The sequence below is a fragment of the Ictidomys tridecemlineatus genome, chromosome 9 (assembly GCF_052094955.1).
Source record: "Ictidomys tridecemlineatus isolate mIctTri1 chromosome 9, mIctTri1.hap1, whole genome shotgun sequence".
Lineage (NCBI taxonomy): Eukaryota > Metazoa > Chordata > Mammalia > Rodentia > Sciuridae > Ictidomys > Ictidomys tridecemlineatus.
This window is the reverse complement of record NC_135485.1, coordinates 27083311-27111084: the sequence shown is the minus strand read 5'-3', so window position 1 is coordinate 27111084 and position 27774 is coordinate 27083311. Positions and strand designations below refer to the sequence as shown.

The following is a 27774-nucleotide window of genomic DNA, read 5'->3' as shown; positions in this document are numbered from 1 at the left end:
CCCTTTGCTGTATTTTGTTTAAACCAATATATTTACACTGTTATTTTGATATTGTTTACCTAACAGAAACCACTTGGACTGAAATATTCCACTTTAAATCAAGAGGAAGCCAAAAGGAGTTCTGATAGCTCTATTGCCAAAGGAATTCTGTGGAGACTATCCAGTTGACGTTTTGAATTATTTATTTTATGAATCTTGTTTTACAGGCACCTGTGTTGTGAAAGTTCACACACTCAGATGGAGTGGATGGCCAGTATCTTTATTGCACAGGTATGATATCTGTTTTAACTACTGAATGGAATATAGCAACTTTATATATAGGAAATGCTGATATGCTTGTGACTTTTTCTTTTTTTAAAAAAAAAACTTTTATAGTAGTTTTAATATTCATACAATTAAAATAAACTTTTATGCTCATTTTTTAAAATATATGAATATAAATCCATTCATTGCCCTTTGAAAAAGTTGATTCTATCAGACTTCCTCTTTATCAGCCAGCAGTTCCTTGGCTCAGGAGACACATGCACTTTACCATGGCAGCACAGGGAAGAGAGACTCAGCTATCATCCCACCAGAGTCCCACATCGTCTTTATTTAGGGACAGATCCTGTTTCCATTTCTGTTCTCCATCCTCCCATCCCAGTGTTTCCAGAAGTTAGGGTAGGAGTGTACATTTCTTTCATATCTGGTGTATGCTAGGTACTTCCGAACAGTCAACTTGTACACTCCTGTTAACAAACCATGTGTCTTTAAGAGTGGATGTCCCATCATTTCCCAGGGCTATTCATTTCATTAGTGGTTCAGACTCAGGGTTTTCTGAGGCAGTGCTTACACTCAGCTTCCCATTTAGTCTCCTCCCTGAAGGAGGACTCACTCTTTCAGAGAAGGGTTAAATAGTCCCATTAATGAGATTGGTTTCTTTCCCAACCTTGTCTGGCTGAATTCCCAGCATTGCTTCACACAGAGTGTTGGCATTCATTGTGAACGATTAAGTTGCCATTCTTCATTACTGAGAGGGTACTTCCCTGTTTCCTTTATAAGGAAGAAGTTGACTTACCCCAAAATCTAGTCCTTACTTGTCTTGAAAAACGTTTTCTCTGTTCATTTAATTCATTAACCTTTCCAGTGGTTAATAAACGTGACTCCTCCAGCCTGCCCCTTCTGTTACTGCACAGGAATGCATTTGGAAGAAAAGACTAGCTGCTGACTTTTTAAAAATTCAGGCACTCAGACTCTGCTTAAAAAAGAAAAATACTAGACTTGAAGGGTTTTAGTAAAGTTGGGACTATGTAGTCAAACGCTGTCATAGTTTTTGTCAGCAATAAATCTAATCCAGTGCTTCTGTTTTTATAATTGAAGTCAGTAGACTCTGAGGTTGAAACAGCATAAGCAGAGCCTACTTCTGTGACCAAGTCATTCCTCCGTGCCCCTCATGTCCTTTCTCATCCTCATCCCAAACACTTGGCCCTATTATTTTCTCCTCCTCCTACTTCTGCAGATTATTCAGCTCCCTCATTAAGATAAACACAGAGGCTCTCTTGGATCAAGGATATATGCCTCATGGTAGGGAAACAGCAAAGTAGCATAGATATACATTAATGTGTGTGTGTGCACACAACACACACACACAACACACACACACACACACAGCAAATGTTCCTTACAAGGAGTTCTTTCTGACAACTAGAAAACTTTCTAATATCCATCCCCTCTTCCCTTTACTTCAAAAGCTCTCTAGATGTCACCTTAAATATCATATTCTCAGAGAAAAAGTCCCTGGCCTTCAGAACAGTTAGACCCTCAGCACATTATACTTCTCCATTATGTCCATTATAACACGTACTCAGTATTTCTAAAATAGGAAAGAGGAAAAGATGACAAACAAGTAGTCAGATAAAAATTCAGATGGACATCACTGTGATAAAATAATCTGAATAATCTGCAGAAGTGGGAGGAAGAGAAGCTAATAGGGCCAAGTGTTTGGGACAAGGATGAGGAAAGACATGAGGAGCAGGGAGGAAAAGAAGAAGAGAACATGGCTGAGATACGGAGGGCCCTCGCGAAGAAAAACTCTCAGATATTGGCTTTTTGAGTAGATGACAGGGGGAGCTGAGATCTATCTGAAATGCGCATGGGTCATCCAGTATTAAAAGGGGTCATTCTAGGTGCCGGGATGTATCTTAGTGACAAAGCACTTGCCTCAAATACACAGAGCCCTGGGTTCGAGCCCCGATTCCAAAACAGAAGACAGAGGGGTCATTCTAAGGACAGGGGCCAGCACTGTCCTGTTGCAGAGATGTTATCATGTCTCATTTTATTCCATAAAGAGGACTGTGCAGTGGAAGATATAAGGAACGCAGAGACAGATCATATTTAGTGTCCCTGTTTTAAGAGTATCAGAGATGTATGGTGAAATTAAGAGTTTGATTTGGGTCACATGAAATCTGAGATACCTTTAGATACACAAATGGAAATGCAACTTGGGTCAAAAACTCTCAGGCAAAAGTTTGGGGCTGAAATGTAAATTTGTGATTGTAGAGAAAGCTGTAGGATTGGATGAGGTAACAGAGCAGAGGGGCAGAGAGATGGAGAGCGCATGGAACATTGTGAACTTCCAAGGTAAAGCAGGCAAGATAAAAAACAAAGGAAATAAGGAGGGGTGAGAGGAAGAAAAGCAGGTACCAGCTACAAAAAGTCTGACAGGTAATTTGCTGTGGAGATCATGATGCTGTGACCAGGTAGGAAGAAGAGGTCAAGGTAGGATTGGGGGTTTCCCTTTGTCTTTAAGATAGGAGACTATCTATTTGATATATATGCTGATGGAGGAAACCCAGTGATTGAAAAATAAGCTGACAGAGGAAGAAAGAGATTGGAAACCATGAGAGGCCCTGGGCAGACGTGAAGCACTGTGGTCATGTGCACGTTTGTTCATCAGAGCCTAAAAATCATTACTCAACAGTGTGGCACATTTGTTCTCAAATTATTGACTACACATTCTGGTCTACTGAGCAATTATAGATAGGACTGGAACAAGGCTACTCAAAATCAGAGCAAATGAGCAAATGCTAAATTACAAGGAAGAAGTTAATGGATGCAGGGACATCAGTACATTTTGTGGTGGGAATATTATATTCGTAAGTGATTCTAATAACTTTTAAAATGAAATCAGCAAGTACATAATTTGTACGGCAGTCAAAGCTATTAGGAAGGTGGAGAAAAGTGGGGAAATAATCTGTGTAGAGTGTGCAGAAGCCAGTTGTCCTGCACCAGAACTCCAAGGTACTTTCTAGCTGCTTTCTGGAAATTTAAGGCTAGATTTAAAGTGAGATGAAGCTACAGAATAATCCTCTGCTTTTCCTCCATCAACTAGCAGACACCCAGAAATTAGAATTATGTTTAGGTTTGGAGCTTTGCAAAATAAAGTATTATAGAATTAAGCATGGGACTTAAAGATGATTTATAAGGAAAAGAGAGTTTACTAATTCACCATGAAATTTGAGTCAAGCTATGAAGGAAACAGGAAAAAACATGGAAGAAGAATGTTGGTGAATGGATTAGGAGTCTCAATAAGTCAAAAAAAATTTACATTGAATGAAACAAAGCTGAAAAGATGGGGAGGTCAAGTTAGAAAGTGAGAGGCAGAAGTGGAGTATGATCAGTATAACAGTGAGATTATGATCCTCAAGTGTATAATCCCTGTGCATGACTTTTGAAGTCACCAATAGCTATAAATGTTGAATAAGAACATGTCACTCTGACCTAGGGATTTCTGCTTTCCCCAAATCATCATTTAGCATACATATCATACATATGATATGTATTATATATCAGCAATTTGAAAAGTCACCTAAATTCCTTCTCTAATAGATTTCTCGTAGTTTGACATGTTGAGAACAACCTCATTACATAATATCAAAGTTAATTTTACAATGTTTGGGACCATGACATAGAAACAATCCCAGTGGCAGTCTGAGGCACAAGGATTGCAAGTTCAAAACCTGCCTCAGCAACTTATGCCCTAAGCAACTTACAAAGGCCCTGTCTCAAAATCAAGAATAAAATTGGGCTGAGGATGTTACTTGGTGGTTACATGCCCCTAGGTTCAATCCCTGGTACGAAAAATAAATTAAAAAATAATAATTAATAACATGAAGTGTATACCTTTTTTCTGATTGAAATACCGTACCATCTGCCATTACAGGTTTGCTGAATCAAGATAATTACTTCACTAATATTCAAAGGTATATATTATACATAAACACTAAGTTTAATAACAATAGAACTTAACACTGTAGAATAATTGAAGATTAGATGAAATGGTACGTGTATATTGATAGGCACAAAATCTACCAAGTAAGCCCATCAATGTAAATTAGCTACTTTAAAGGGTACACATTATGTATTTGTAGAAATGAATTCCTTGTTATAAAATAATGCATTAAAATACTAACTGCAACATAAGAACAAGAACTTTAACAAATGATGAAAACAAAGAAGAGACATTTTGCTATATAGTTCACCAAATGTTTTTTATTTCACCAAAGCATCTTAAACTTCTCATTTTGTAGTTGGTGTTCTGTATTTTTTTCCATAGTTGTCTGAAAAATCAATTTGCTTTTCCCAATTTTTAAAAAGTTAATCTACCCTGAGGAGTAGAAAAATTTTTTAAAGATTTTTCTTTTATATGTATATCTCAAGGATTAATCATTCAAAAGCTTATATTTTTACCTGTGGACATTTATCCCCTATTGCAAAATTAACTTTTCTTCAGTCATATCTATAACTGTTTAGTGGGCTAGAATGTATAGTCAATAATTTGAAAACAAATGTGCCGCACTCCCTGTTGTACAGCTATTTTCAGTATAAATGTCTGTGTAAACAGGTAACATTTCTTCAAAATTCAATTAGATAAAAAAGTAACATTTTTCAAAAGGTCATAAAATAAGGGTAATTTCTCAGATATCCACGCCTTCGGTTGATTCGGGGATGTAAAATCAAATTGTTTTTACATTAAGATCACCTTTGGTATTAGGGAGAAAATAAATGTATAGCTACTTTTATTACAGGATCTGGAAATATAGTCAAGTGTATTATTTTTCTATTACAAAGAGATTTGCCAGTTTTCTCAAATATTTTCCCCCATTTGGCTTGGTAAGAAGTACGAAGGCATGAATTTGAAACTTAGAAATTGAACTGAGACCTCAAAGCTCAGCTCACTTAAGAGTTTCAGGTCCTCGAGCCATGTCGCTGCCAGAGTCAACATCATAATTACCAGTGGCATTCTTATGGAGGGCAGATCGCTTGACTTGGATGTACAGAATAGGAGCCAAGTCACTAACATGGGGTACTGCATGACAAAACCACACACCAACAGCGTGAACTCATTTTTCCACAGCATGAAGATGACATATGGCCGCCAGCTGGAAAGGAACGGAAACGGTCAATAACCAAAAATCCAAAAATTGGAGGTTTACCTCTGATTCCCATTCAGCAAGAGGCAAATGCAACCCAAGCCCAGAGAAGCTTTGAGGTGGGTCGAGATTTGGGTTGTCTTCTATTAGCCTAATGGATTTATTTCTCTGTCTTTTAATGTGACTAAGCAGGTTAAATACTTCCTTGACCTCAAAAGCACAGTAATAATCACTTCAAAAAACAGAATAACAACCATATACATGAAGAAACCATCATGGATAACTGCGCTAGTCATGTTTATGTCACTGACCACCCAGTTATGTATGTACAATGCCACTTATTACTTTTATCTCAAAGTAGCCAAGCAATTTAAATATTTGCATAGAAATTCTGATGGTAAAATAACTGTCTGAATTTGGACTTAAAAACTTACTTATAAAACCCTTAGAGTGAGACCATGGCAAAAAATGTCCAGAGTTTGGTAACTAGATTTACTAGTGACATAACCAAGTTCCAGTGGTTTGAGAACCCATGGGGTGTCTTCCTAATTTAAGGAACTACAAGATAACCCCCGAGCATCATAAAGAAAGACTTGGCATTTTTCATGAAGGCTGCTATTTGTTTTCTTTTTCATCTGGAGAGATAGGAAAGTGCAAATAATGTCAGTCTTGACATGAAGTGTGGTTCTTCAGGGAAGAACATAGGCTCTGCATTTCCAAAATTCGTCAGCCACTTTGGGACTAATGCATGTCTTAGTACCTTAATCGAGTTCTTCAAAGCAAAGAGAAAAACATTTTATCTTTTTGAGCTTAAAGTTGAGATTAAGCTATTTGAATCTCTTGCCTTCCACACATAAATCATCTTGGAAAGACTCAAGGCACTTGAACCTAATGATCAAGTTTTTTCAAAGTTTTTCCATGCACAAAAATGAACTTGAACATTTTTCCCACTGTAATACTCCTTCTCTAAAAGACAAAGGCTTGTCTTTGGTTGCATTACTTGGTCCTGCTCCACTGATGGAAAGAATTAAGTCTCTGAAAAATTATGACCTTGTTCCTCTAAGCATATATATATGAGAGAGAAAGAGAGAGAGAGAAGAGAAGAGAGAGAAGAGAGAGAAGAAAGAATAATAAACCACATTGCAGAGCTAAAGGCTCCTTGAAAAAATCTAGAATCCTAATGTTTTAAGGGTCACATTCCATAGGAATCCAGGACAGAGGACACAGGTTGCACCAGTGGCACTAACATAGGGAGTGCATATACCCTACAGGGACCCTAGCTTTTCCTGGCACTGCCTTAAGATCAGTTATGAAGCAAAGCAAAAAAGAGATTTTTAGGGTAAAAAAATACACTGACATCCAGTATTGGTGATGATTACACATGTTAATTTATTACATAATCCCAAATCCAGAATTTTAGAAATAATTTTCTAACATGCTTAAGAGCAGGAAACTGACAAAACTATGAAAAAATTGTTAAAAGTTCTTAAAACAGGGGGTGGGTGGCTCAGTGGTAGAGCACTTACCTAGCATGCATGAGGCACTGGACTGGGTTCCATCCTCAGCACCACATAAAAATAAAATAAAAATATTGTGTCCATCTAAAACTAAAAAATATTTTTAAAAGTTCTTAAAATAATTCCATGCAATAGTAATTGCTGGAAAAGTTTCTGAATCATAGTAAACTAAACTTTTTTTGTAAATTTAGTAATTATGGTGTTTTGTTGATTTGACAAATTTAGCAGATATTTTTAAAATTCTCTAGTGTTGGGGAAAGCACTGAAACTCACTTTAAAAGGTATTTAAACAACATTTAAAGAACAAAATTTTTTTCCTGTGAACCTTAAAAATGCTTATTGTAGAATGAGATTAGATTCATCCAAATACGTAAGAAAATATATTTATAAAATGACTAACCATTTTTGACACTTTGTTAAAAATAGAAAGTGACATAAAAGGACTAATATATTCATCATAAAAAAATATATACCAAGGGATATACAGAGGGAGAATTATTTTTCAAAACAAGCTGTTGGCAGGTTAATACATTAGTTGACTTGGATTGCCTGAGGTTTTTTGGAGAGGTGTATGATAGTACCTCATTCAGGCCTGGAGGGCTTCCTGGAAGTAGTGATTTCTAAAATTAATTATGTCAGTGAGCAGAGAGCCAGGTGAAAAGTGAGGGTGAGTAAAATTATTGGCAAAGAAATCACCTATAGAGGGGCAAACAGTGTCCAAGAGTAAACATTAGAAACTCCCGGTGGCATGGAAGCATGTGAAGATAATTAAAGCCCCTATTCTCTAAGGTAGCTGTGATGATTAAATAATAGTATGCATGAGAATTTATTAGAATAGCACCTGGCATATGGTTATCATATATTGATACAAGAAAATAAGAACTTGGAAGACAGTATGGGATAGGTTTCAAAACTGCCATTTATAGCTGGGCACAGGGGTATGGGCTTCTAGTCTTGGTGACTCAGGAGGCTGAGGCAGGAGGAGTGCTTTACTCCAGGAATTATACTGCCCCCCCGTCAAAAAGGTCACTCCTTTTTTAAAATTATATCAGTAAAACAAAAATAATGAACCAGTAAGCATGCTCCAGTGAAACAGAGATAAGTCATCTAGAATTCCATCCATCCCTTTCTCCTCCATTACCTTCCTGGTGTTCCTGGAGGATTTTGATGTGCTAGAAAGAAACACATCAACCAGGCCAGCCAGGGATCACATTCCAAACTCTCACTTATGTGACTTTGGGCCAGTTGTTTCTTCTTTGAGTTTCTATTTCTGCATCTTAAAATGTAGATCATATACTTTAAACTGCAAATAGTCATATACAACTTAAAGCATTGGGAACTTAGTGACATGATTATATGTTTTATAACATGGCTATTAAATATTTATATCAATATTATTACTGCAGGTTTAGTAATAAAAGTCATTTAAAAGAGTTTGTGCTGGTAATTTGTATATGCTGGCCATATTTCTTTTTGGTATCATAGGACACCCATAACCATGCATCTCTGACTTTAGTGGATTTAATATGTGAGTGCCTCAACTAAAACCCTGTGAATGATTTGCTCTGAGAATCCATTCACTGCCCAGAGCTCTGGCTTTGACAGTAGACACTGCTCTCTGCAGCTGGGGGAGAGAGGCTCCATTTCTCTCAACGCTGTGTGACATAGGCTCGTACTGCCTGGAGCAAGCCACCTGGTGTTTACCTACTTGTACATCTTATCTGTCTCTTTTTAAATTATAAATATCTTCTAAGGACAGCGTGCACATAAATACTGCCCTTCATTCCTCAATACCTGTGCCCTTGGTTTTCTGGCCTTACAACATGCACATCCCTCTAGTACAACAGAGTCTGATTCATGTAAAGCACTCATGATTTTCTCTACTCTCAATTCTCCCATCCTCTGACTCTGAACAGGTCACTTCCACTGTATTTCCAGCGAAAGGTCATACATTGTTTAGACTGATATTAAATTTTATAGTATACCTAATTTCAGCATTATATGTGTTAATAATGCTTGTGCCCTACATTCTACATTTGAGGGAGTACCAGAGTATTTCTGATGGTGGATGAAAGACAATTGGAACTACTAATGTGATACACAAAACCATATCTTATACTTGATTGACTTGTGGTCTCCTTTGAGAATCCAGAAACGTTCTGTACATTAGGTATTGCACAGCCACAAGGTGCCCTGAATGCTAGTTTTAAAAGTCTACCTTTGTTCCATTGCAGTATACATCTTGTACTTGTATGACCTTGCAATTTCCCAAATGAATGTGCTCTCTCATGCACTGATATAGAAGGATTTCTAAAAATGTACCTGATGCAGTTGAACATGCCTGTAATCCCAGCATTCAGGAGGCTGATACAGGAGGATCCCAATTTCAAAGCCAGCCTCAGCAACTTAATGAGGCCCTAAGCAACTTAAGGAGACCCTATCTCAAAATAAAAAAAATTTTAAAAAGGGGGATGCTGCGGATGTGGCTCAGTGATTAAGCATCCCTTGGTTCAATTCTCAGTACTGAAAAATCAATTAATTTATCAAAAACATACCTGGGGTATTCTAATAGTCATTATATGGGGAAAAAGATTTTATATTATATGGGGAAAAAGATTTTATTTCCAAGTAGAATAAGGGAAAAAAGCAAATCTAATTTCTCTGCCACAGAATTTCTTAAAATCTTTAATATGCTATTATGTGTTGTGAATCTCGAAGAGGGGGCTGCAGTACAGAGCACCTCTGGCTCACATGACCAAAAAGAACACTTTTCCCCTCAGACCCATAAGTACCGTACTCTGTGGACTAAGAATGCATGCACAGGCCATGAGCAGAAATGAGTTGGAAGAGGCCAGTTTGAAATGAGAATCAATTTGGATAGCTAGACTGTTATCTTTGAGATGGTATGTTAAATGCATGTTAAAATGAATTTCCACACTCTAAATTTGATTTTGTAGCTCCAAGATGAGTGTATAAATTCAGATACGCCATTTGTGTCAAAGTAAAATTAGACCTACATCCTAGAAATAAGCTCTTATATAGAAAGCATCAACTGCTACGTGGAACATATTTCTTAAACATCAGTCATGCCAAATCTTGCTTTCCTATGGGACGTTTTATTTTTAGAGTGCAAAAGCAGAACTTGAAAGGCTGCGGCTCAGTGAAAAGCGTGACAGAGAGTTCATGGACCCCAGCTTGAAGGACAGAGCCTCCATCGTGGCCCAGTGCCTGGAGCACAAGGAGGACAAACTTCGAAATCGCACCAGAAAACACCGGAGTTTCAACTGCCTGGAGGACACAGAGTCCGAGGTTCCACGTGGGCACCAGAAAGGCCACAAAGGCCTAAAGACATTGGGGAAGGCCGACGATAGGAACAGCAAAGCTGCTTTGGACACGGATCATAAATTGCCATCACAGGTCATTGAAGAACTTAGTGTGGTTCTACAGCGGTCAAGAACCCTTCCTAAAGAGTTACAGGGCGAACAGATTTTGCAGAAAGAAATTAAATGAATTGTCTAACAAATTATTTTTTTAAATATTGTATACAGTGTTTGTGTCTAAATCAGAAACCAAATTGTAATTCCTGAAAGTTTGTCTATGGTAAGTTTGTCTCTATTTAAGAAATCTGTGTAGGTATACTCAGACATTAGAAGAGTATTTTAAAATATGTATATATGTGATGAAGTGTAAGATTAACCTTACTTTGGTCTAAACAAAGCTTGTAAAGTTCAATTGTATTAACCTGTGGAAGAAGGCGCTGGGTTACTTTAAATGGTCAACCCTTTTAAGTAGTTATCTAAGTGGAATAATTTATGAGCAGAAATCTCAAACTGTACTGTACTGTATAAAATGCTGTGTTTAAATGAAGTCTATGAAACTATCTGTAACATATCTTGCACTTTGAGAAAACCTTGTATATTGTTACCATATGCTTTTAGGTTTACATAGGGTCTGCCTTAAGGTAGGGAATTGAAAAGGGGAAGAATTCATTTTCATGACTGACTAACAAACAGCACTGGGCTTATTTTTAAAAAGAGACAAGAACTTAACAACCGTTCTACCACCCAAAGGGGTAGCCTAAGATTTATACTAGTTCACTAAGGACCAGACCTTGGTAAGGAGAAATTGCTTGTTATGAAGAAAAGCTCAGTGTCTAAATATTTTCCCAGAGCTAATATTCTCAGCCAGCTGAAGTGATTAATGGTGGTGTTATTTATGGTGTTAGTGAACCAGCCACAGCATACATTCACTACACTCGAATTGTTTGTCAGTGGCTGCTAAGAGGAGACTTAACTCTGCAGTGGAGGGAGTACGTTGATAGGCCTGACAAGGATGTCATTTGCCCTGTTGCTGTAGGCAAGCAATATTTTAGGGTTCCTAACTTTATTTTTGGTACGAACAAAATTCACCCTGACGGGGTCTTTTTGCTGTTGTTGTCTGATTTTCTGTTACTTTCTGAAATTGTAATATCTTTCTCTGCGTTGTCAGAATAAACTGGAAGTGTACAATACATAGCCACTTTGAGGAAGGGGGAATAGTTTAACTTGACTACATGTTTGCAGTACTTGACTTCCAGTTCACATTCCGTCAGTCTGTCTGTATTTTTTTCCCCCTTTTAATAAAACAGTGGTCTTCTCCCTGTGCCAGTTAAACTGACAAAGCTCTTGGTTTTTGTTTTCATTTAAAGATTAGGCACAAAATAGGGAATTTTCCTAAGATAATACTATCTTATAGTTCTTATGGGCAGTTCATTAGTTTCTTTCAAGTTATATTAGGATTGATGAGGTTTTATGAAAATTTATTTATATAGCTATGCTTTATTCTTAGTAATTTTTCTTTTTTTCTTGTATTTTTTTGGGGGGAGGTTCCTATCTGAATTTGTGTACAAAGACTCATTTTTAGTTACTCCATGTAGAACAATAATGTGCTCTTAAATGCTGTGACTGTCTTCACTGTAAAATACTGACCACTTATATTTGCTGGGAATAGAGTAGTTTACCATGGCCAGATGGTATTTATTCTTTAAATCCAAATAAATTGGAATTTTTTTTAAAAAAAGTAAATAAAACTGCAGGGCAGTTTATAGATAGGTGGCACTACTGGGGAGCCGTCCTTTAACTAAATCATGTGATTTAGAAAGAAAAAGTAATTTTAAATAAACTATTATTTCTAATAAATAATATATTTCATGACATAAAGAGGCATGTGGAAATTAATATATTTGACAGTAATGAACAATGGGAAAGTATCTGGAGTATTTACCTGCCTTATATGAATTTTTCTTGAAATTTGAACTTAAAAGTCTAATGACTTCCAGTTTCTCCTCCTTTCCTGAACTGTTGTCTTTGGTTTTTCAAGTGTAAGAGAAAATGGCAACATCTCATTTATTTTGAGTAAAAAATGAAAATTGATTTACAGGTCCCCTTGAATGTGACTAGTCTTTCTCCAGTATTTTTAGAATTTAAAGGTTATTGTGAAATAAATCAAATGGATTATCTATTCTTTTTTCCTTTTTTAAAAAAAAATTAATTTATATTTCAAGCTGTTTCTACCATTTTCCCAAACATCAACATGAATAATGCTTTATTTTAAATTAAGCCTATATAACACAAACAGAAGGTACTCTGTATCCTATAAGTTAGTTATTAGCCATGATTTTTAAGTACTTGATTTCTAAATAGATCTTTATCTGATGATTCATCAGAATGGCATGAAGAACTCAAAAACAAGTCAAAGGGATTGAAGCAAAAAATATATATGGCTTATGCTGATTTTCCTGGCTCATATGAAAATTTTTAATTATCAAATACGCACGAAGTGTGTATTGCAAAATGAAATATTTTTGAAAATGCATCAGATTTATTCAGACAGGTTGTAGTATGCTTTTTCAAGTTGATAATCACTCCATGGAGAAGATTATTGAAACTTGTACTATCTTATCAAAATTTTCATCAAGATTTGTATGTTGTCACTCACTCAAACTTCACTCAACATAAGACAGAATTAAGTTTAAAATGTGAACTTTTTTTCTGTTACATAAGCAATTATCACATTTATATCTAATCATCAGGAAACAACACAAAAAGAATCTTACAGGTTACTAAAGTTCGTCTTTATTTGAAGACTTTTTATTCTAATTTGTTATGTATGATAGCAGAATGCTGTCATATTACACTTATAGAGTGCGAATTTTCATCTCTCTGGTTGTACACAAAGTTAGAGTGTCACACTGTTTGTGTCTTCATACATTAAGGCATAGAATTTTTTTTCTTTCAAGAATTTTTGTTTAAATGGTTCTAAGTTATATTGCATATTATCTGCCATGGCTTCTATATGTTGAATATAAAATTTTTAATAATTTAGGTATCTACAAATTTAAAAATTTTCTCAATTATATGAGTAATTCAGAGCCCCAACATTATTTTTTAAGTGGAAGTGATTATGCAGTAATGATATTATGCAAGATTATAGGCTGAATTATCTTCCCCCCAAATTCATATATCGAAGCCCTAACTTGCAGTACCTCATAATGCAACTGTATTTCGTGACAGGTCCTTTAAAGAGGGACTGAGTTTAAATGAGGTCATTAATGTGTGCCCTAATTCATTTTGACTGGTGTCATAAGAAGAGGATATCAGCACATAAAGAGACACAAAGGATGCACACCCAGCTAAGGAAGGATCATGGAGGACACACAAGAAGGTGGCCAATTGCAAGCCAAGGAGCAAGGAGAGAAGCCTTCAAAGGCACAATTCCTGCTGACACCTTAATCTTGGACTTCTCACCTCCAGAACAATGAGAGAATAAATTTCTGTTGTTTGATCTTCCCAGTCTGTGATGTTTCATTATGGCAGCCCTAGAAAACCAATACACCATATTTTTGTCTTCATCTGTTAATACTGACATCTGAGGAGCAGAATACTCCCTGCCATCTGAAAGCATTAGTCCTTGTACACTTGTTGTCCCAAGTCTCAGAATACCTTTGTGTGTCAGTTACAGTTATAATGATAAATGGAGGATACAAAACACATGATGACATGTGACTGCTTAGAGGTCATGTAATTAGTTAACTTGAACACTTTTAAAATAATATAGCCTGACCAACCCCAAATTGTAATGCAGCAAAAGTTACAGTTGAGAGCTGCTTTCCAAAATTCAAGTTGTCTGATACCAGGAACCCCTATTCCAGCTCAGTAAAGATGTTTAACCTATACACCATTTAAGAATTTGGTTAATCCATTTAAAGAACAACCAAGGACATGTTTAATCAAACAACTGAGCAATGAAATAGACCAAAGAGGCAAAAAGTCAATTCATTCATTCGGATGAACCAAAACATGATCCTGCAGTCTACAGCAGACAGGCTATTACCTTCATCAAGTAAAAGTGATAATCACCCTCTCACTGGAGAGCATCTCATCTCCCTTTCCAGCTATTGCTTCATTTGTCTGCTTCACTATCTTTTTCCCCTCCCATTCTCTCTTGGAACCTCTTCATTAAGCCTTTTCTTTCTTTACCCTAATGGTTCTTGGCAAGGGCAGAACAACCTTATTATCAACCTTAATGGACATTGTGGACATGCCATTGTGTTTGACAGGCCATTGTGTGTGTTAACAGTCCATAGTTAGTCACCCCTCTTGTGTGATGTCTTCTAGGATTCCTCTCCTGGACACTATTGTCATGGCTTTCCTCCTTCCTCACTAGTCACTCTAATTAGATCTTCTTCTAGAAAGCATAACTCCTTAAGGACTCCATCTGGTCACCTAGCTGTGAATGCAGTGCATCTTCCTACCATCCTGTTTTTCAATCTGTTTGAGAGGTTTCTGTCCATGGTAACTTGTCTTCATTGTTTTCGGGCCTGTGATGAGGCAGAACTTTATGTTGGGAAGCATATGGTAGAGCAAGTCTGCTCACTTTATGCCAACTGGGAAGCAAAGAGAAGAAAAGGGAAGGGTCCAGATATCCCCAGTGATCTAGTTTTCCTTCTATGAGGATCCCCCTTCCTGAAGGTGTCACCTTCTTTATATCATCACAGTCTGGGGACTAAGACTTCAACTCTTCCCATTGGGAGATGTTCAGGATCCAACCATAGCACAAACCCATTGATCACCAGGCTGATTCACCTATCTACCTACGTTTCCCACTGGCATCTTCTGTATGCTGTGTCTAAAGCTCGTTATCTGCACCTTAGCCTTTCCATTCCATCCTTTCTTGTTCCTTTTCAAAAGCTTGGACACAGAGAGATTTTTGAGCAAGATTTAGTTAACGAGGGGGCAGAGCTGGCACTTGAACCCATGCAGTCTAGATTAAGTGTTGACTTAAACGTGTTCTAACGTCAAAGCGTACACATGGTAGAGGTGAATGTGATGATTTGTATTAAATTAAAACAGATCAAGGGTGTGTCTTTTAATTTCTAAAGTACCTGCTAAAAGAACATGTGATGCTTGTCTTTATAGATCTTTATTAGTAATCCAAAAGATCAAGCTAATACCAATGAAGTGATAGATATAAGGCCAAATACATCAGGAACTGCATAACATGCAGAATAAAGAATTTCAAAATTAAAAGCATACAACAAAACCTGTATTCAACTTTCCATAGACTAATGTTAACTGTAAAAAAAGGTGTTGAAAATAAGAGCTTGAAGCAAATATGAATATAAAGAAAGCTGGTGTCCCAAAACAGGAAGCATTACTTCAAATAAAGGTAAACATTTCTTATACAAAAGAGGATTTTTCTTCCAGGGAAAAGCTCTTTATATCTCCAACCCAAATTTTAAGCTACAAGGTTGATGCTGTAAAGTTCTAGAAAGCGCTGACGACAGCCTAAATAACGCTGGGTACGCCTCTGCCTGTCCAGTGTCTCACTCCACACATCCTATGAATGATGACCCTGATGGAAGGATTTTTATATTCATATTGAAAATAGTGCAGAACTTATTAAAAGTAACATTCTTAAGTATATTTGTATTAATCATATTTCTTAATCATTTTCTGTACAGTTGCTCAGTTACCTAATAATAATAGTGACAATCCTTCAGTGAAATATAGTTCTTTGACTGATGAACTTAGCCTTTGCTACCAAATAGTTTATCAGGCTTGTTCTGTCACATGGATATGATTCTAACTATGCACCAACTCATGTCTCTCTCAAATAAAATGGTGAAATTAATTTATAATAGTACCTGAAAGAGAAGGTTTAATCAGTCATTTCCCCACTCAATAGGGTTGCCAAGTTGAATAAGGAAATTAGACTTTTAATATTTTAGAGCAAATTAGAAATCACATATTTAACATGATAAATCATATTCCTAGAAATGTGATGGTTCTTATAAGTAGGATTTTTGCAAAACATAATAACTTATTTTACTCCATCTCATGAGCAATGGTGTGTGTTCATATGGCAAGGAATAATGTGTACATGTTCCAGATCAATCAGAACTTTTCCAAGGTTTTATAATCATATTGCAAAATTACCAGGACTGAAGTATAAGCATGTAGTTAGGTAGAGATGAGCAGGAATATGAGGCCTTGGCCAGTAATTGACTCAGATGTTCCTGTCTCCTGCCATATTCTGGAAAGAAGTTTGATGCTGTCTCCTGTAGATTCACAAACATATTATGTTCACAAAGTTATGCATGTGACCACGAGCAGCTCTGAGGATCAGTTGACTGTTAAATGACCTTCCACCAATGGCATCAGTCCAGAAAGGGCAAAATAACCCAAGTATGCAGTTGCATGCTTCAGATTCCACACAGAGAAGGATTGTGACTTCCCCCAAAGGTGCAGCAGCTCCACACACCATAGAGCCCAAAGAGGCATGGCTACCTGCCACACCAGGTTTCATACCACGGCAGGTTGCCATTCCCTCCCCTAACAGAACACAGAAAGTTAGTCTTTGGGGCACATTTTGGACCTTAGCAGATCTTCCTGCTGAGCTCACTTTCCCTCCCTTTCCTGCACCTGGCAATAAATGTGCTCTAATTACCATCTCTGCCTTGCCGTCCTTCTGTTTCTGAACCAGAGTAATTGACCTGATCTTAGGCATTACACCCAAAGTGCAGGAATTAGCCCACGGTGGACTATCAACCTCGGCATCAGGTCCTTCTTTATGAGGTTTTACTGAAATGACTGAGCCTCATTCAGTGACATGTCATAACTATGTCTAGAGAGGAATTCAAAAGCTTTAAAGAATCTTAAAAGCATTCATTCAACCAATAACATTGAAATATTATAAGAGTTTAAATGATTTCCCTAAGTTGACTGTTCAAATGACAATAAACACTGGGTGTAATTGCATATATTAAAAGATATAATCTTCAATCAGTTAAGTCATTAAAGTTTAATTGTAAATTTCTAGCAATGCACATTTTAAATCTGCAAAATAAACTCCTGCACCAATCATTACAAAAGGTCTTACTAGTAGCCTATAGGCCCTAGAGGATTTCCTGTTATGCTCCAGGACAAAGTGTTTGGCAAATATTGCTTCTGTGACCACATATATGTGACCAGTAATAAACCTGACACCTAGTGAAATTTATTTGCATAATTTTGATAAGTGTTTATGTGGCAATGGAGTAATATTTATTGTTAAATGTTATTTTTGTATTCTTTTGTTTTTCTCTTTTTTTTTCTTTTTTCCCTTTGTTAGTTACATTTAAAAGGAAAAATGGAGAAATTTCATTTATTCTATAAAGCCATCATCTTATACTAGAAATACAAATCTATTATCTTTTAATTTGGATTAATATACATTTTACAGCTTGATTTTTTGAAGATGCATATTTTTATAAATTTCCTATCTTACTTCCCCTGTGGATTAAAGTATAATTTTCTTTTATAAGCAATACTGAAAACAAGTACAAGCTTACTTTTCAGAAATTCTATAAGTTTTTCTACTTACCAATTATAGTAGAAAGAATTATTCTGAAATAAAATTGCTTACTTTTTCAATTTTAAAATAGTTGAGCAATGACCGATTAGCAAATGCCAATGGTTTACATTCATAAAGTCTTTCTTAAGCTAATCCTTGGATCAGACTAAGAACTTTGGGACAAAAATGGTTGAGCCAATTGCAGATGAGTAATCCAAATTATGATATGATGTTCTTGAGGATGAAAACCCCCTTGTCAAGTTAGTGTCTCGTACATTTCAATGGTTATAGTGATGCCTTTTAATGGTTATAATGATGTATTAGGCATTTATAATGTGTAAGTGTTTATAATTCACACAAGAGGCCTAATTTGCAAGATTTTTTTAAAGGATAAACAAGATAGTGTATTTAATACATGTTGTACTCTACTAGTCATGTGTCCTGAACACTTAGTATATGCTAGTTCCCTTCCCATCCATTTAGAGGTTGTTGTTGTTGTTCATTTATCCTTTCATTCCATTTCTTAATTTTTTTTAGTTGTCAGTGGACTTTATTTATTTATATGTGGTGCTGAGAATTGAACCCAGTGCCTCACACATGCTAGGCAAGCGCTCTACCACTGATCTACAACCCCAGCCCCTTTTCGTTCCATTTAAAAAGTGTTTATTCTGTATCTGTTTTCTAGCTGATATCAATCTAGTTGGCAGTCTCATAATTGAACCTAAATTTGTAAGATTTTCAACTAACTGAAGTCTCCCTTTAAACAAATTTTTACTTTAAAAACTTTTCAATTTTTACACATTTGAAAGGTACATATATATTTTATGAGAATAATTTGAAACATATTTCTTTTAATGAGGAAGACATCACTGTTAATGTCTTTGGAAATGAGATCCCCAGGAATAGAATATACAAATAACTCCTTTTTACTTAGGAGATGATCCCTTTTAGCAAAGTGCAACATCATGGTGGAAACTATGACAAGAACAGTTCTCTTGGATGGAGGTGGAGATAAACTGAGCAGAAGATGAAGTAACTTTCTGGAATGGATGGTAATGTTCTGTATTTTGATTGAAGTTTATGCTACACAGGAGTATGCATTTATTGAAAGTAAAGGAATATACACTTAAGATATGTGCATTTTGCATTTTATAGAAATTTTATATAAAAACTGTATGCTAAAGTATTCAGGCGAAGTTGTTGAATGTTCGTAAAGTATTCAGGCGAATACTTCAGCATATATTGTTGAATGTTCGTAATGTACTTAAATAAGTAGAAATATGATGAATTTATGGATAGGTAGATAAAGAGAGGGATAGAGGGAAAGAGGTGGATGAACAAGCATACTAAACAATAATCATAGGGTCTAGGTAGTGGATTTTGAGGTGGTCTCTAACATATTCTTCCAGTTTTGCATGCTCAAATGTTTACAGAATAAAATGTTGGGAAGAAAAGAATGTAGCACTAAGTATGCATATAATTTATTCACTAGCATTTTTATGTCAGAAATATTCATGACTGAATTAAATTGTATTTAATTTCAAAGCTGCCTTTTTATATGCACCCAGTGTTCGTAATAGTGAAAGCTGTTTCCTGTATGTGTTCTTTTCAGAATTCAATTAACATTGATTTGTCCACTGCTGTAGATTATAGTAATGCTAACAACCTAGAATAAATTAGTATTTGTTCTTTATGGATAAGTTCAATAACTTGCTTCTTTCATTCCTACTTCCTTTCCAATGTGTTCTAATTAAAAGCTATTAATGTTTGCTTCCTGGCAATTTTATTTTTATATTCATATTCAAATTACTGCATTACTGATATGTATATTTTTCCTAATAAATGTCAGATTTTATTGTTAGCTATTTCTATTTAAGAGTTTAATGACTCTACTTGGGGGTTTGATGTTTAACTGCAAAAAATTTTTGAAGTTTATAAATTTAACATGCCCTAATTTTCAAATATGAAGTATTCTAATAGCAAGCCCCAGGGCAGTGGTCCAGAAAATGGTTAGAGTCATTGAAGGTGTGAGAAGAGTGTACAAGAAATGTTATCAGAATTTATTTTTCTTTCAAAAAGCTTTATTAGTATTTAATTTGTATATTGACCTGGACACTCTCTCTTAGTTTTTGTCAGTCACATATCTCAGAGTTCTTGCATGTCCTGAAGTAAGAATGAAATGTGAAAGTTAGCAATTGAGCTCATTGTGCTATATACACTTGACCAGTTGAGGGTTAAAAATATTTACTGGTTTTAACATTAACTTTTGGAAAAGGATACTTAATTTAGATTGATTGATAACTACTGAGAATCTATAAGAGAACAACAAGAAAATTATAAAACCAATTTACCTTATGATTACAAAATTGGAAGCTTCACAGACTTGTTATCTAAAAAAATGATGTTCTGAAGTGATCTGATCAAAAGTCTACCTAAAAGTAGACATCAAGAAACTATTTGAAGTTTTATCAAACATCATCATTAATGATGAACATGGTCCAAAGAAATTTTTCATCTTATGAAATTAACTAATGATAATATGAAGTTTTCAGTCATCAGCAAGAGATATTTTTAAACATGGAGAAATGGAAACAAATCTCTCCTTTAAAAAGGGTTTTTAAAAGGTTATTGATAACATTTCACTTTACAAAATTGTAGCCAAATAGTGTTTGGAAATTATTTTTGAGTGAGAGGCATAAAAATGGAAAATAGTTGAACAAAGTCTTGTTCTTTCTGAAGCAGAAAAAAACATAAATGGGTTTTTCTGGAAAATAAGTTGCTAGATAATATGAACAAATAGGTACTTTGGGGAAGGTGCAGTATTCATTTCAGGGAAAGTTCCTAATTTTGTCGCAATTTATAATATTTTGCAGATGCCACTTTAGTAATGAAATATATGAAGAATTATTTTTATTTATGTGATTCTCCAAAAGAAGCATAGGGGAGAAAAAAAAGATATTTTCAATGATTTCTTGAATAAATCAGTATTTTCTTGAAACACTTATTTAAATATAACGATTCACGTAGTAACTTCCTTCACAAGGACGAAGAGAGAATTCCAGGATAAGAGACTACCACACATGAAAGTCATCCGGTCATCTGTTAGAGACCCACTTTGCAGTACAATATGCTGTGCTATGGTTGTGTGCTTCATCTGAGAATTTTCAAATTTTGTGAGATAAATCCAAAGAGCCAGTGAAAATGTTACCCTAAACTAATTTTATACCACTTGCCTAACCTTAAAAGTAAAACATTACCAGGTTTGAGTTTCCACTGATAGAATTTTGACTTCTGATTGAAACATACTACTTACACCCAAGCCTCAGACACTGTAAGCTAGAAATTAATGTGTTCAGAATACAAAACAGTTGGATAATTACATCATTGTGGTTGAAGTCATTAAGTAAGGCACTTTTAAAACAGAGAAACATCTTGTCGATATGTAGAATCAGGAGCTGGGGCTGTGTGTGGCTCAGTACCAGAGCACTTGCCTAACATGTGCGAGGCACTGGGTTCAAACCTCAGCACCACATAAAACTGAATAAATAAAATAAAGGCATAAAAAATGTTGCATCTATTAGAATTTTTTTTTTTAAATATGTAGAGTCAAAGAATAAAACTCCTTTCTAGGGAAAAAGACAAAATCTCAGATTGTCTCCTATCCAGTTTGCAAAACCTGTCTATAGAATTGTTCATAAGACATACATAAATTAAATAAATCTGTGTTAATTAAATGAACAAAATACATAAAATAACTTGGAATATCAAGTAAATCCCAAACTGCTATTAGCATTTCTCCTTTAAAATTATTTTAATCTGCCCTATTAATTCTAACCAGAGCAATGTAACTAAAAACATTTCAAAGATTTGCTGTGTAATAAGGCAAGATCTGTATTGACATATCAAGCATTACATTCATATTGTCTGGCTTCTTGTAATGTTTTCTTAAGTGGAGTATTTTTCTATTCTTTTCAGCTCTGTTTTTATTTTTTATTTTTATTTTTTATTTTTGAGTGCTAATATACACGAGGTTACATATTAGTTTCACATATCTCATTTTAATCAGGTGCTAAATACTAAGCAAAAAATGAATCAAAGCCAAAACTTTGGAATTTAAGATTCTATCTGCAAATAAGATTATTTGGGAATAGCTGAATGTATGAATCCTGAGATGCAGGAAGCCATTGTCCATGGGTGACTCCTCCTCATGGAAACCCACATAAGCCCATGATGCAGAAGCAGCCTCTCTCTAGACACCTGTGGCAGTCATTCCAATAAGACCAGGGACTCAGAATAAGAGGCCAATTTCTGGACTAAGGAGAACACTTTTTCCAGTAGCTTCAGTTTTGTAGAAGGATTTTTCTGCAGAAGACTTGTTTCCTTAGTTAATAATAGAATATATATTTTTGAAAAGCAAACAATTTAATTACACTGGTTTTTCACTGAGTTGTGAGAGAATCTTAAATTTACGTAAGACTTGAGTTGATTAACATTAACGAATCAAAGTCTTAATTAAATTTAAGATTAATTTATCACCAACAAAACACAATAGATCTCTGTCAAAATCCATTGTTTTTTTCAGAAAGACAAAAAGCATCTATACGATTATAAGATACTAGAAAACTAGAAAAGACCATGAATTGACAAATCTTCAGAGAGAAGAAGCATCACTCTCTGAGATTTCAAAATGTATGATGAAGATGCAGTAATCAGAACAGTATGGAACTGTCATAAAGACAGACTTGTGAGACCAACGAGATGGGATAGAGTCGAGATATAAACCTCTGCACACTTGTCAATTGACAAGTTATTTTAAGCTTTTAATTTTATAAGTAAGATTATCCCTAATGCATTATCCAGAGAATCTGGCACTTGATCACCTTTGCATTTAGAATCATCAGTACCATCTGTACTATAACATATGTTCAGACACACTCTGTATAAAATGCAGAGAGGTTTTGGCAAGAAGATCCTGACTGTACATCAGGAATGGATGCAGCTCTTTGAGTGTTGGTGTCTATATTTTTCTAATTATGTGGTTCTGGAAATTCACTTAATCTCTGTGCTTCCCTTTTCTTATCTAAAAAATGCTAATAATAACACTGAGATTATATAACATAATATACCTAAAAGGTATTGCTGTGTGCTCACTAAATATTATGTTATAGCAGAGAATAAGAGTCAGGAACTATCTTACCTGTAGGCTGCTAGAATGAACAGATGTTGCAACATACACTCAGCTTCCAACTAATCAAGTAATTATTCCCTCCCTGACTCAGGAAGAAACAACATAGAATACAATTTGAGAGAAGAATCTTTAGAGTGATATATCCTGAGGTTTTATTCCAGATCTTCTACTTAATAACAGGAGATACTGGGGAAAGTTTCTCAGTGCTTTGTGATTTAGTTTCCTCATCTGTAAATTCCTCTGATAATTGTTTTTTTTTCTTGCCTTATAAACTTTCTTTTTTTGTTGTTATTTTCTTCTGTATTTTAATTGTCAATAATTGCATATATTTATGGGGTACAATGTAATGTTATGACCATGTGTATTATACAATGCTTAATCAGGCTGATGAACATACTCATCACATTATATACTCTTCTTTGTGATGAGAATGTTTAAAATCTACAGTTGGAGCAATTTGAAATATAAAACATTGTTGTTGAAAATAATCACCATGATTTTCAGTAGGTAACTATAACTTATTCCTCGTAACTGAAATTTTGTACCCTTTGATTGACATTTCACTTTTCCCTTTTTTCTCTTCAGATTCTGGTGACCACTATTCTACTCTGTGTTTCTACACATGCAGCTTTTCTAGATTCTGCAAAAAGTGACATCATGAGGTACTTGTCTTTCTATGCCTCACATAATTGACTTAACATCTTGTCCTCTAGATTTTTACATGTTGTCATAAGTAACAGAATCGCCTGAAAGGAATATAATTCAGCCTGTATATCAGCTTTGCTTTTTCCATTATCCATTGATGAGTACTTGTTTCTGTATCTTGGCTATTGTGAATAATGTTACAATGGACATGAGGGTGCAAATTTCTCTTTAACATACTGATTTTAATACCTTTGACTATATATATATGTGGGATAGCTGGATCAGGTGGTTATTATATTTGTGCTGTTTGAGGGATTTCTATACTGTTTTCCACTACAGTTTTACATAATCTACACAGTGAAAGAGGGTTCCCTTTCTCCACATCTTAGTCAATACTTGTTATCTTTCATCTTTTTGATAATAGCCATTAGAACAGAAATGTGGTGATATCTCATTATGGTTTTAATGCGTTTTCCTGGTGATTGGTGATGTTGAGCATTTTTTCATGTATCTGTTGGCAATTTGTATGTCGTGAGAGATATCTATTCAGGTCCTTTACCCATTTTTTAAAAATAGGTTATTTTTTTCATATTATTGAGAAATTTGAATTCCCTATATTACCCATTTTCAGATGTATGGTTTGCAAATATTTTCTTCTAATTTTTGGATTGTAAATGTGTTTGTTTATTCTTTTGCTACAAAGAAGATTTTAGTTTGACGAAATCACATTTGTCTGTTTTTGCTTTCATTGTTTATGGGCTTGGAGTCATATCCAAGAAATCATTGCCTAGACAAGTTCCATAAAACCTTCTCCCTGTTTTCTTTTATTGGTTTTACAGTTTCAGACCTTATGTTCAGTCTTTAACCCATTTTATGTCAGTTTTGGTGTACAGGGTGAGATAAAGGTTCAATTTCATTCTTCTGCATCTTGTATATAACTATCCCCAAGATATGAATGTGTTACAATAACTTTCATCTGAACTTCAAAAAGAGTTCAGAAAAAGATACCATATACTCCTGCCACCTCCCAATGTATCAATAGCAAACCATTTCAAAAAATTCTCTTTTCAGTGTCCTGTGTGGTATCACTTTCTCTTTAATTCTCTTTAATTAGATTCCATCAGAACAACTTAACAAGATAATAAATGACCTCCATGGCCAAATAGATTGTTTAATTCTCACACCCCAGAGAGCTGTTTTAATCAGTGGCCTTTGACACTGTAGCCTCTGACCCTTTCCAAATCCCTGTTCACTTGGTAAATGGGACCCCACATGTCAAATGTAGACACAAACCTAGAAATTTTGATAAGCTTATTCCTAACATTTTCTTTACTAGTGGTCATTTCCTGAGTTATTTCATCTGGTATAATTGCCTTAAATACTGTGTACTGAGTAGTTACTAATTACTACAAATACGTATCTCAGATGATTTCCTTAATCTTCAAATATTGTATGTGTTTAACTTTTGATTGTTTTATATGTATCCTTATTTTAAATCTGTAAAATAGTTTCTGTTACCTGCAACTCCAAAGTCCAAATAGGATTGCTAATTAGCAACATTGTTCCTGATATGTAGGCTAAGCTTCCTCTCTGTATATTGGGACACAGGCAAAGCAAATTTTGGCAAGGGATGTTCCTGGTTAAAACACATAAATGGAATATGAGAAGAAAACTGAGTCTCTGAGTTTTCCTTTAGTTTTATGAAGAATTATTTGGCTAATTTAGTAATTATCTTACTGGAATAGAGACCTAAATTTGGGGGAGGTATCAGGGTATCTTTGTCAACAGAGTGGACTGTCTATCCAGGGATCTGATTAACTTGCAGAATCATAAAGGGAAGATGTCAGTGCAAGGTGTCCATAAAACTTTTCAGAGAAAAGGATGCACTGAAGCTAATGTGCTTACAGATTCAATGAGTCAGTGCATGCCCAGTGGACTGTAGACCAAACTTGGCCATTAGCATGAGATCCACAAAGTGGGCAGGCTGCCTGGGCAGTATATGCAAGTTCACGGAACCAAATTTCAAAGTCATCTTTGATGATCTTTTCCCAGCACGATAAACAATTCTCATTTCATTTGAAGCACTCTCACCAAACATATAAGGAATAGCAAGAGTACAGAAAGTAGTAAAAAGACAATGGAGAGCATTTGAGAGCCAAGAACGAAGTTAAAATAGTTACAAATAGCAATCTTTTGAGAAAATGAATGCAAGAAAATGAAGCAAGGTATCTTTGGAAGAGTCCCATAATTGTGTTAGGTCCCATAAGGTTAATGTCCAGCACATTAAGCATGTTATAATTGAACCTTTGAGAAACAAATTAAAATTTTAATGATCTTTCCTCCCTTTGGAAGTAAATGTAGTTCCCTGTTACCAGTGCTACCAGAACTCATAATATGATAGTCTAATCAGCACTTAATGACCCACTCTTAGTGGCTCTAATTTTACATTATTAATGTGCATGTTAAAGAGGCTTGTAAATATTTTATTTTCATATGCTAAATGTTAAAAAAATATAAGTAATATACTACTAAATTCTTATTTGGGAATCTTCCAAGATCTTGTTCAGTATTTTTCACCAATATGGGCAGCAGAAATTCCTTTGTTTATCAATAAGTTCTGTGCAAATGTTCATATGTTTAAATAACTTTTCCTTGAACTAATTTGTACACTATTTTTTTTTTCCTGCCTTACCCCTACAATAGCCTCAGTCTTGGTCACCTCTTTGGATATCACTGGAAGCAGCAATAAAGTCAATGGATTGAAAATCTACTTTATGAGGACAATATCTTTTAACTTGCAAAGGCTAAAAATGTCCAGTTTTGCTAAATAAAATTATTATTTTGTTGTTGTTGTTTGTGGGTAATCACAGAAATACACAAGTACATTTTACTTTAACTGCTTTTTCAAAAGAAATTCCTTTGTTTATCAATAAGTTCTGTGCAAATGTTCATATGTTTAAATAACTTTTCCTTGAACTAAAAAAATACTCTTACTTCATACTTTCTTTTCTTCCTTGGCCTTCATCTCTTAGCAACCTAATTTGACTCCTGTGCAAACTTCTCCTGCTGAGTTAACTTTTAGAATACAATGTTTGTCCTCAGAGCTATTTCACCCTTGTATGCCACCCAATTTTCCTGGACTTCTTCAAGGCACCTCTTGCAGTCTTGCTGATCGTTTCCACCACAGTAATTTGCTAAGTCAGCTGTTTTGGGAAAGGCTGTGAATAATTTTAAGCCAAAGACCCCAGGCACAGTCATACTATCAAGGAATCTGGTTTAAAGGAAAGGGGAAAAAGTGTCTGGAATTTAAGCAAGAGCAGAGTATGAATAGGGGGCCAGCTTGGAAATATGAGCAGGGTTTTGGGGCTCAGCAGTTAGGCCAGCAATAACTTCCAAAAGTTCAAGCCAACCGAGTGCATACGCAGAAGTACAGGAGGATTGTCCAGACCCATGTTGCACAGGCTCAAAGAGGTTTACCTCCAGCAGCCTGAGCTCAAAGTGAAGGCTGGAGCAGTACATTGTCAATTTTAAGGCACCTGCCCAGTGTTTAAGCTAGGCCTGAGAAGCAGGCCTGTAGATGAAACAGATTTTTAAACCAGATGACTAGTCACAGCTGTGCAGAAACTGGAAGGGATGCATGGATTTATAGACAGAGTGTAGGACTGGTATCTCCAGAACAGGGAGTGATTTATCCTTTGGCATTGTTTTTAGTCACTTTTCTTTGTGTGGGACTAAAGGACAACAGGTGCATGGTGCTTCCAGAGAAGGCAGAGCTCTGCAGGTGCTGCTGCTGGCAGCAGAGGGTGAATTCCTCACAGAGCTGCTTCTTCCTCCTTATCTCCCTGTCCTTGACAAATATCTTGAATGCTCCTTTTACTTCACCACCTGATTTTTCCTTGTCTGTATCTCTGCTGAAAAAGACAGAGTGATAATTATTTAAATAACATGAGTATTTGTCAAAGGCATTTAGGCACAGTATTTTTCCCCTTTAATGAGGTAGGAGTGATATTGGGGAAGTTTTACATTTAGTTGGCATAAATGTTCTCAGAAAATTAAAATAAATGCGAAAGATGACATTTTACAAGATTGCCTTCCATTCTTAACATAATGAACAATTCAGTCACTGTTGAATAGCCCAATC

At 35.4% G+C, this 27774-nt stretch overlaps 1 protein-coding gene across 4 annotated transcripts in view; it reads left to right on the top strand.

Annotated features, from left to right (window-relative positions):
- The window catches only part of Arap2 (ArfGAP with RhoGAP domain, ankyrin repeat and PH domain 2), a 206563-nt gene extending 178846 nt beyond the window's left edge, over positions 1–27717 (top strand). For 3 of the 4 annotated variants that reach the window (XM_078021175.1, XM_021722720.3, XM_040292551.2), the window contains 3 exons: positions 207–270; positions 5396–5530; positions 10055–13755. In XM_078021175.1, coding sequence (XP_077877301.1) covers positions 207–270; positions 5396–5530; positions 10055–10438 — 583 coding nt within the window. In that variant the 3' untranslated portion in view covers positions 10439–13755. Of the gene's footprint in view, positions 1–206; positions 271–5395; positions 5531–10054; positions 13756–23573; positions 23651–26336 lie in introns of those variants that run through there. The other variant, XM_078021176.1, reaches the window with a different exon arrangement.
- Positions 27718–27774: the final 57 nt, after the last annotated feature.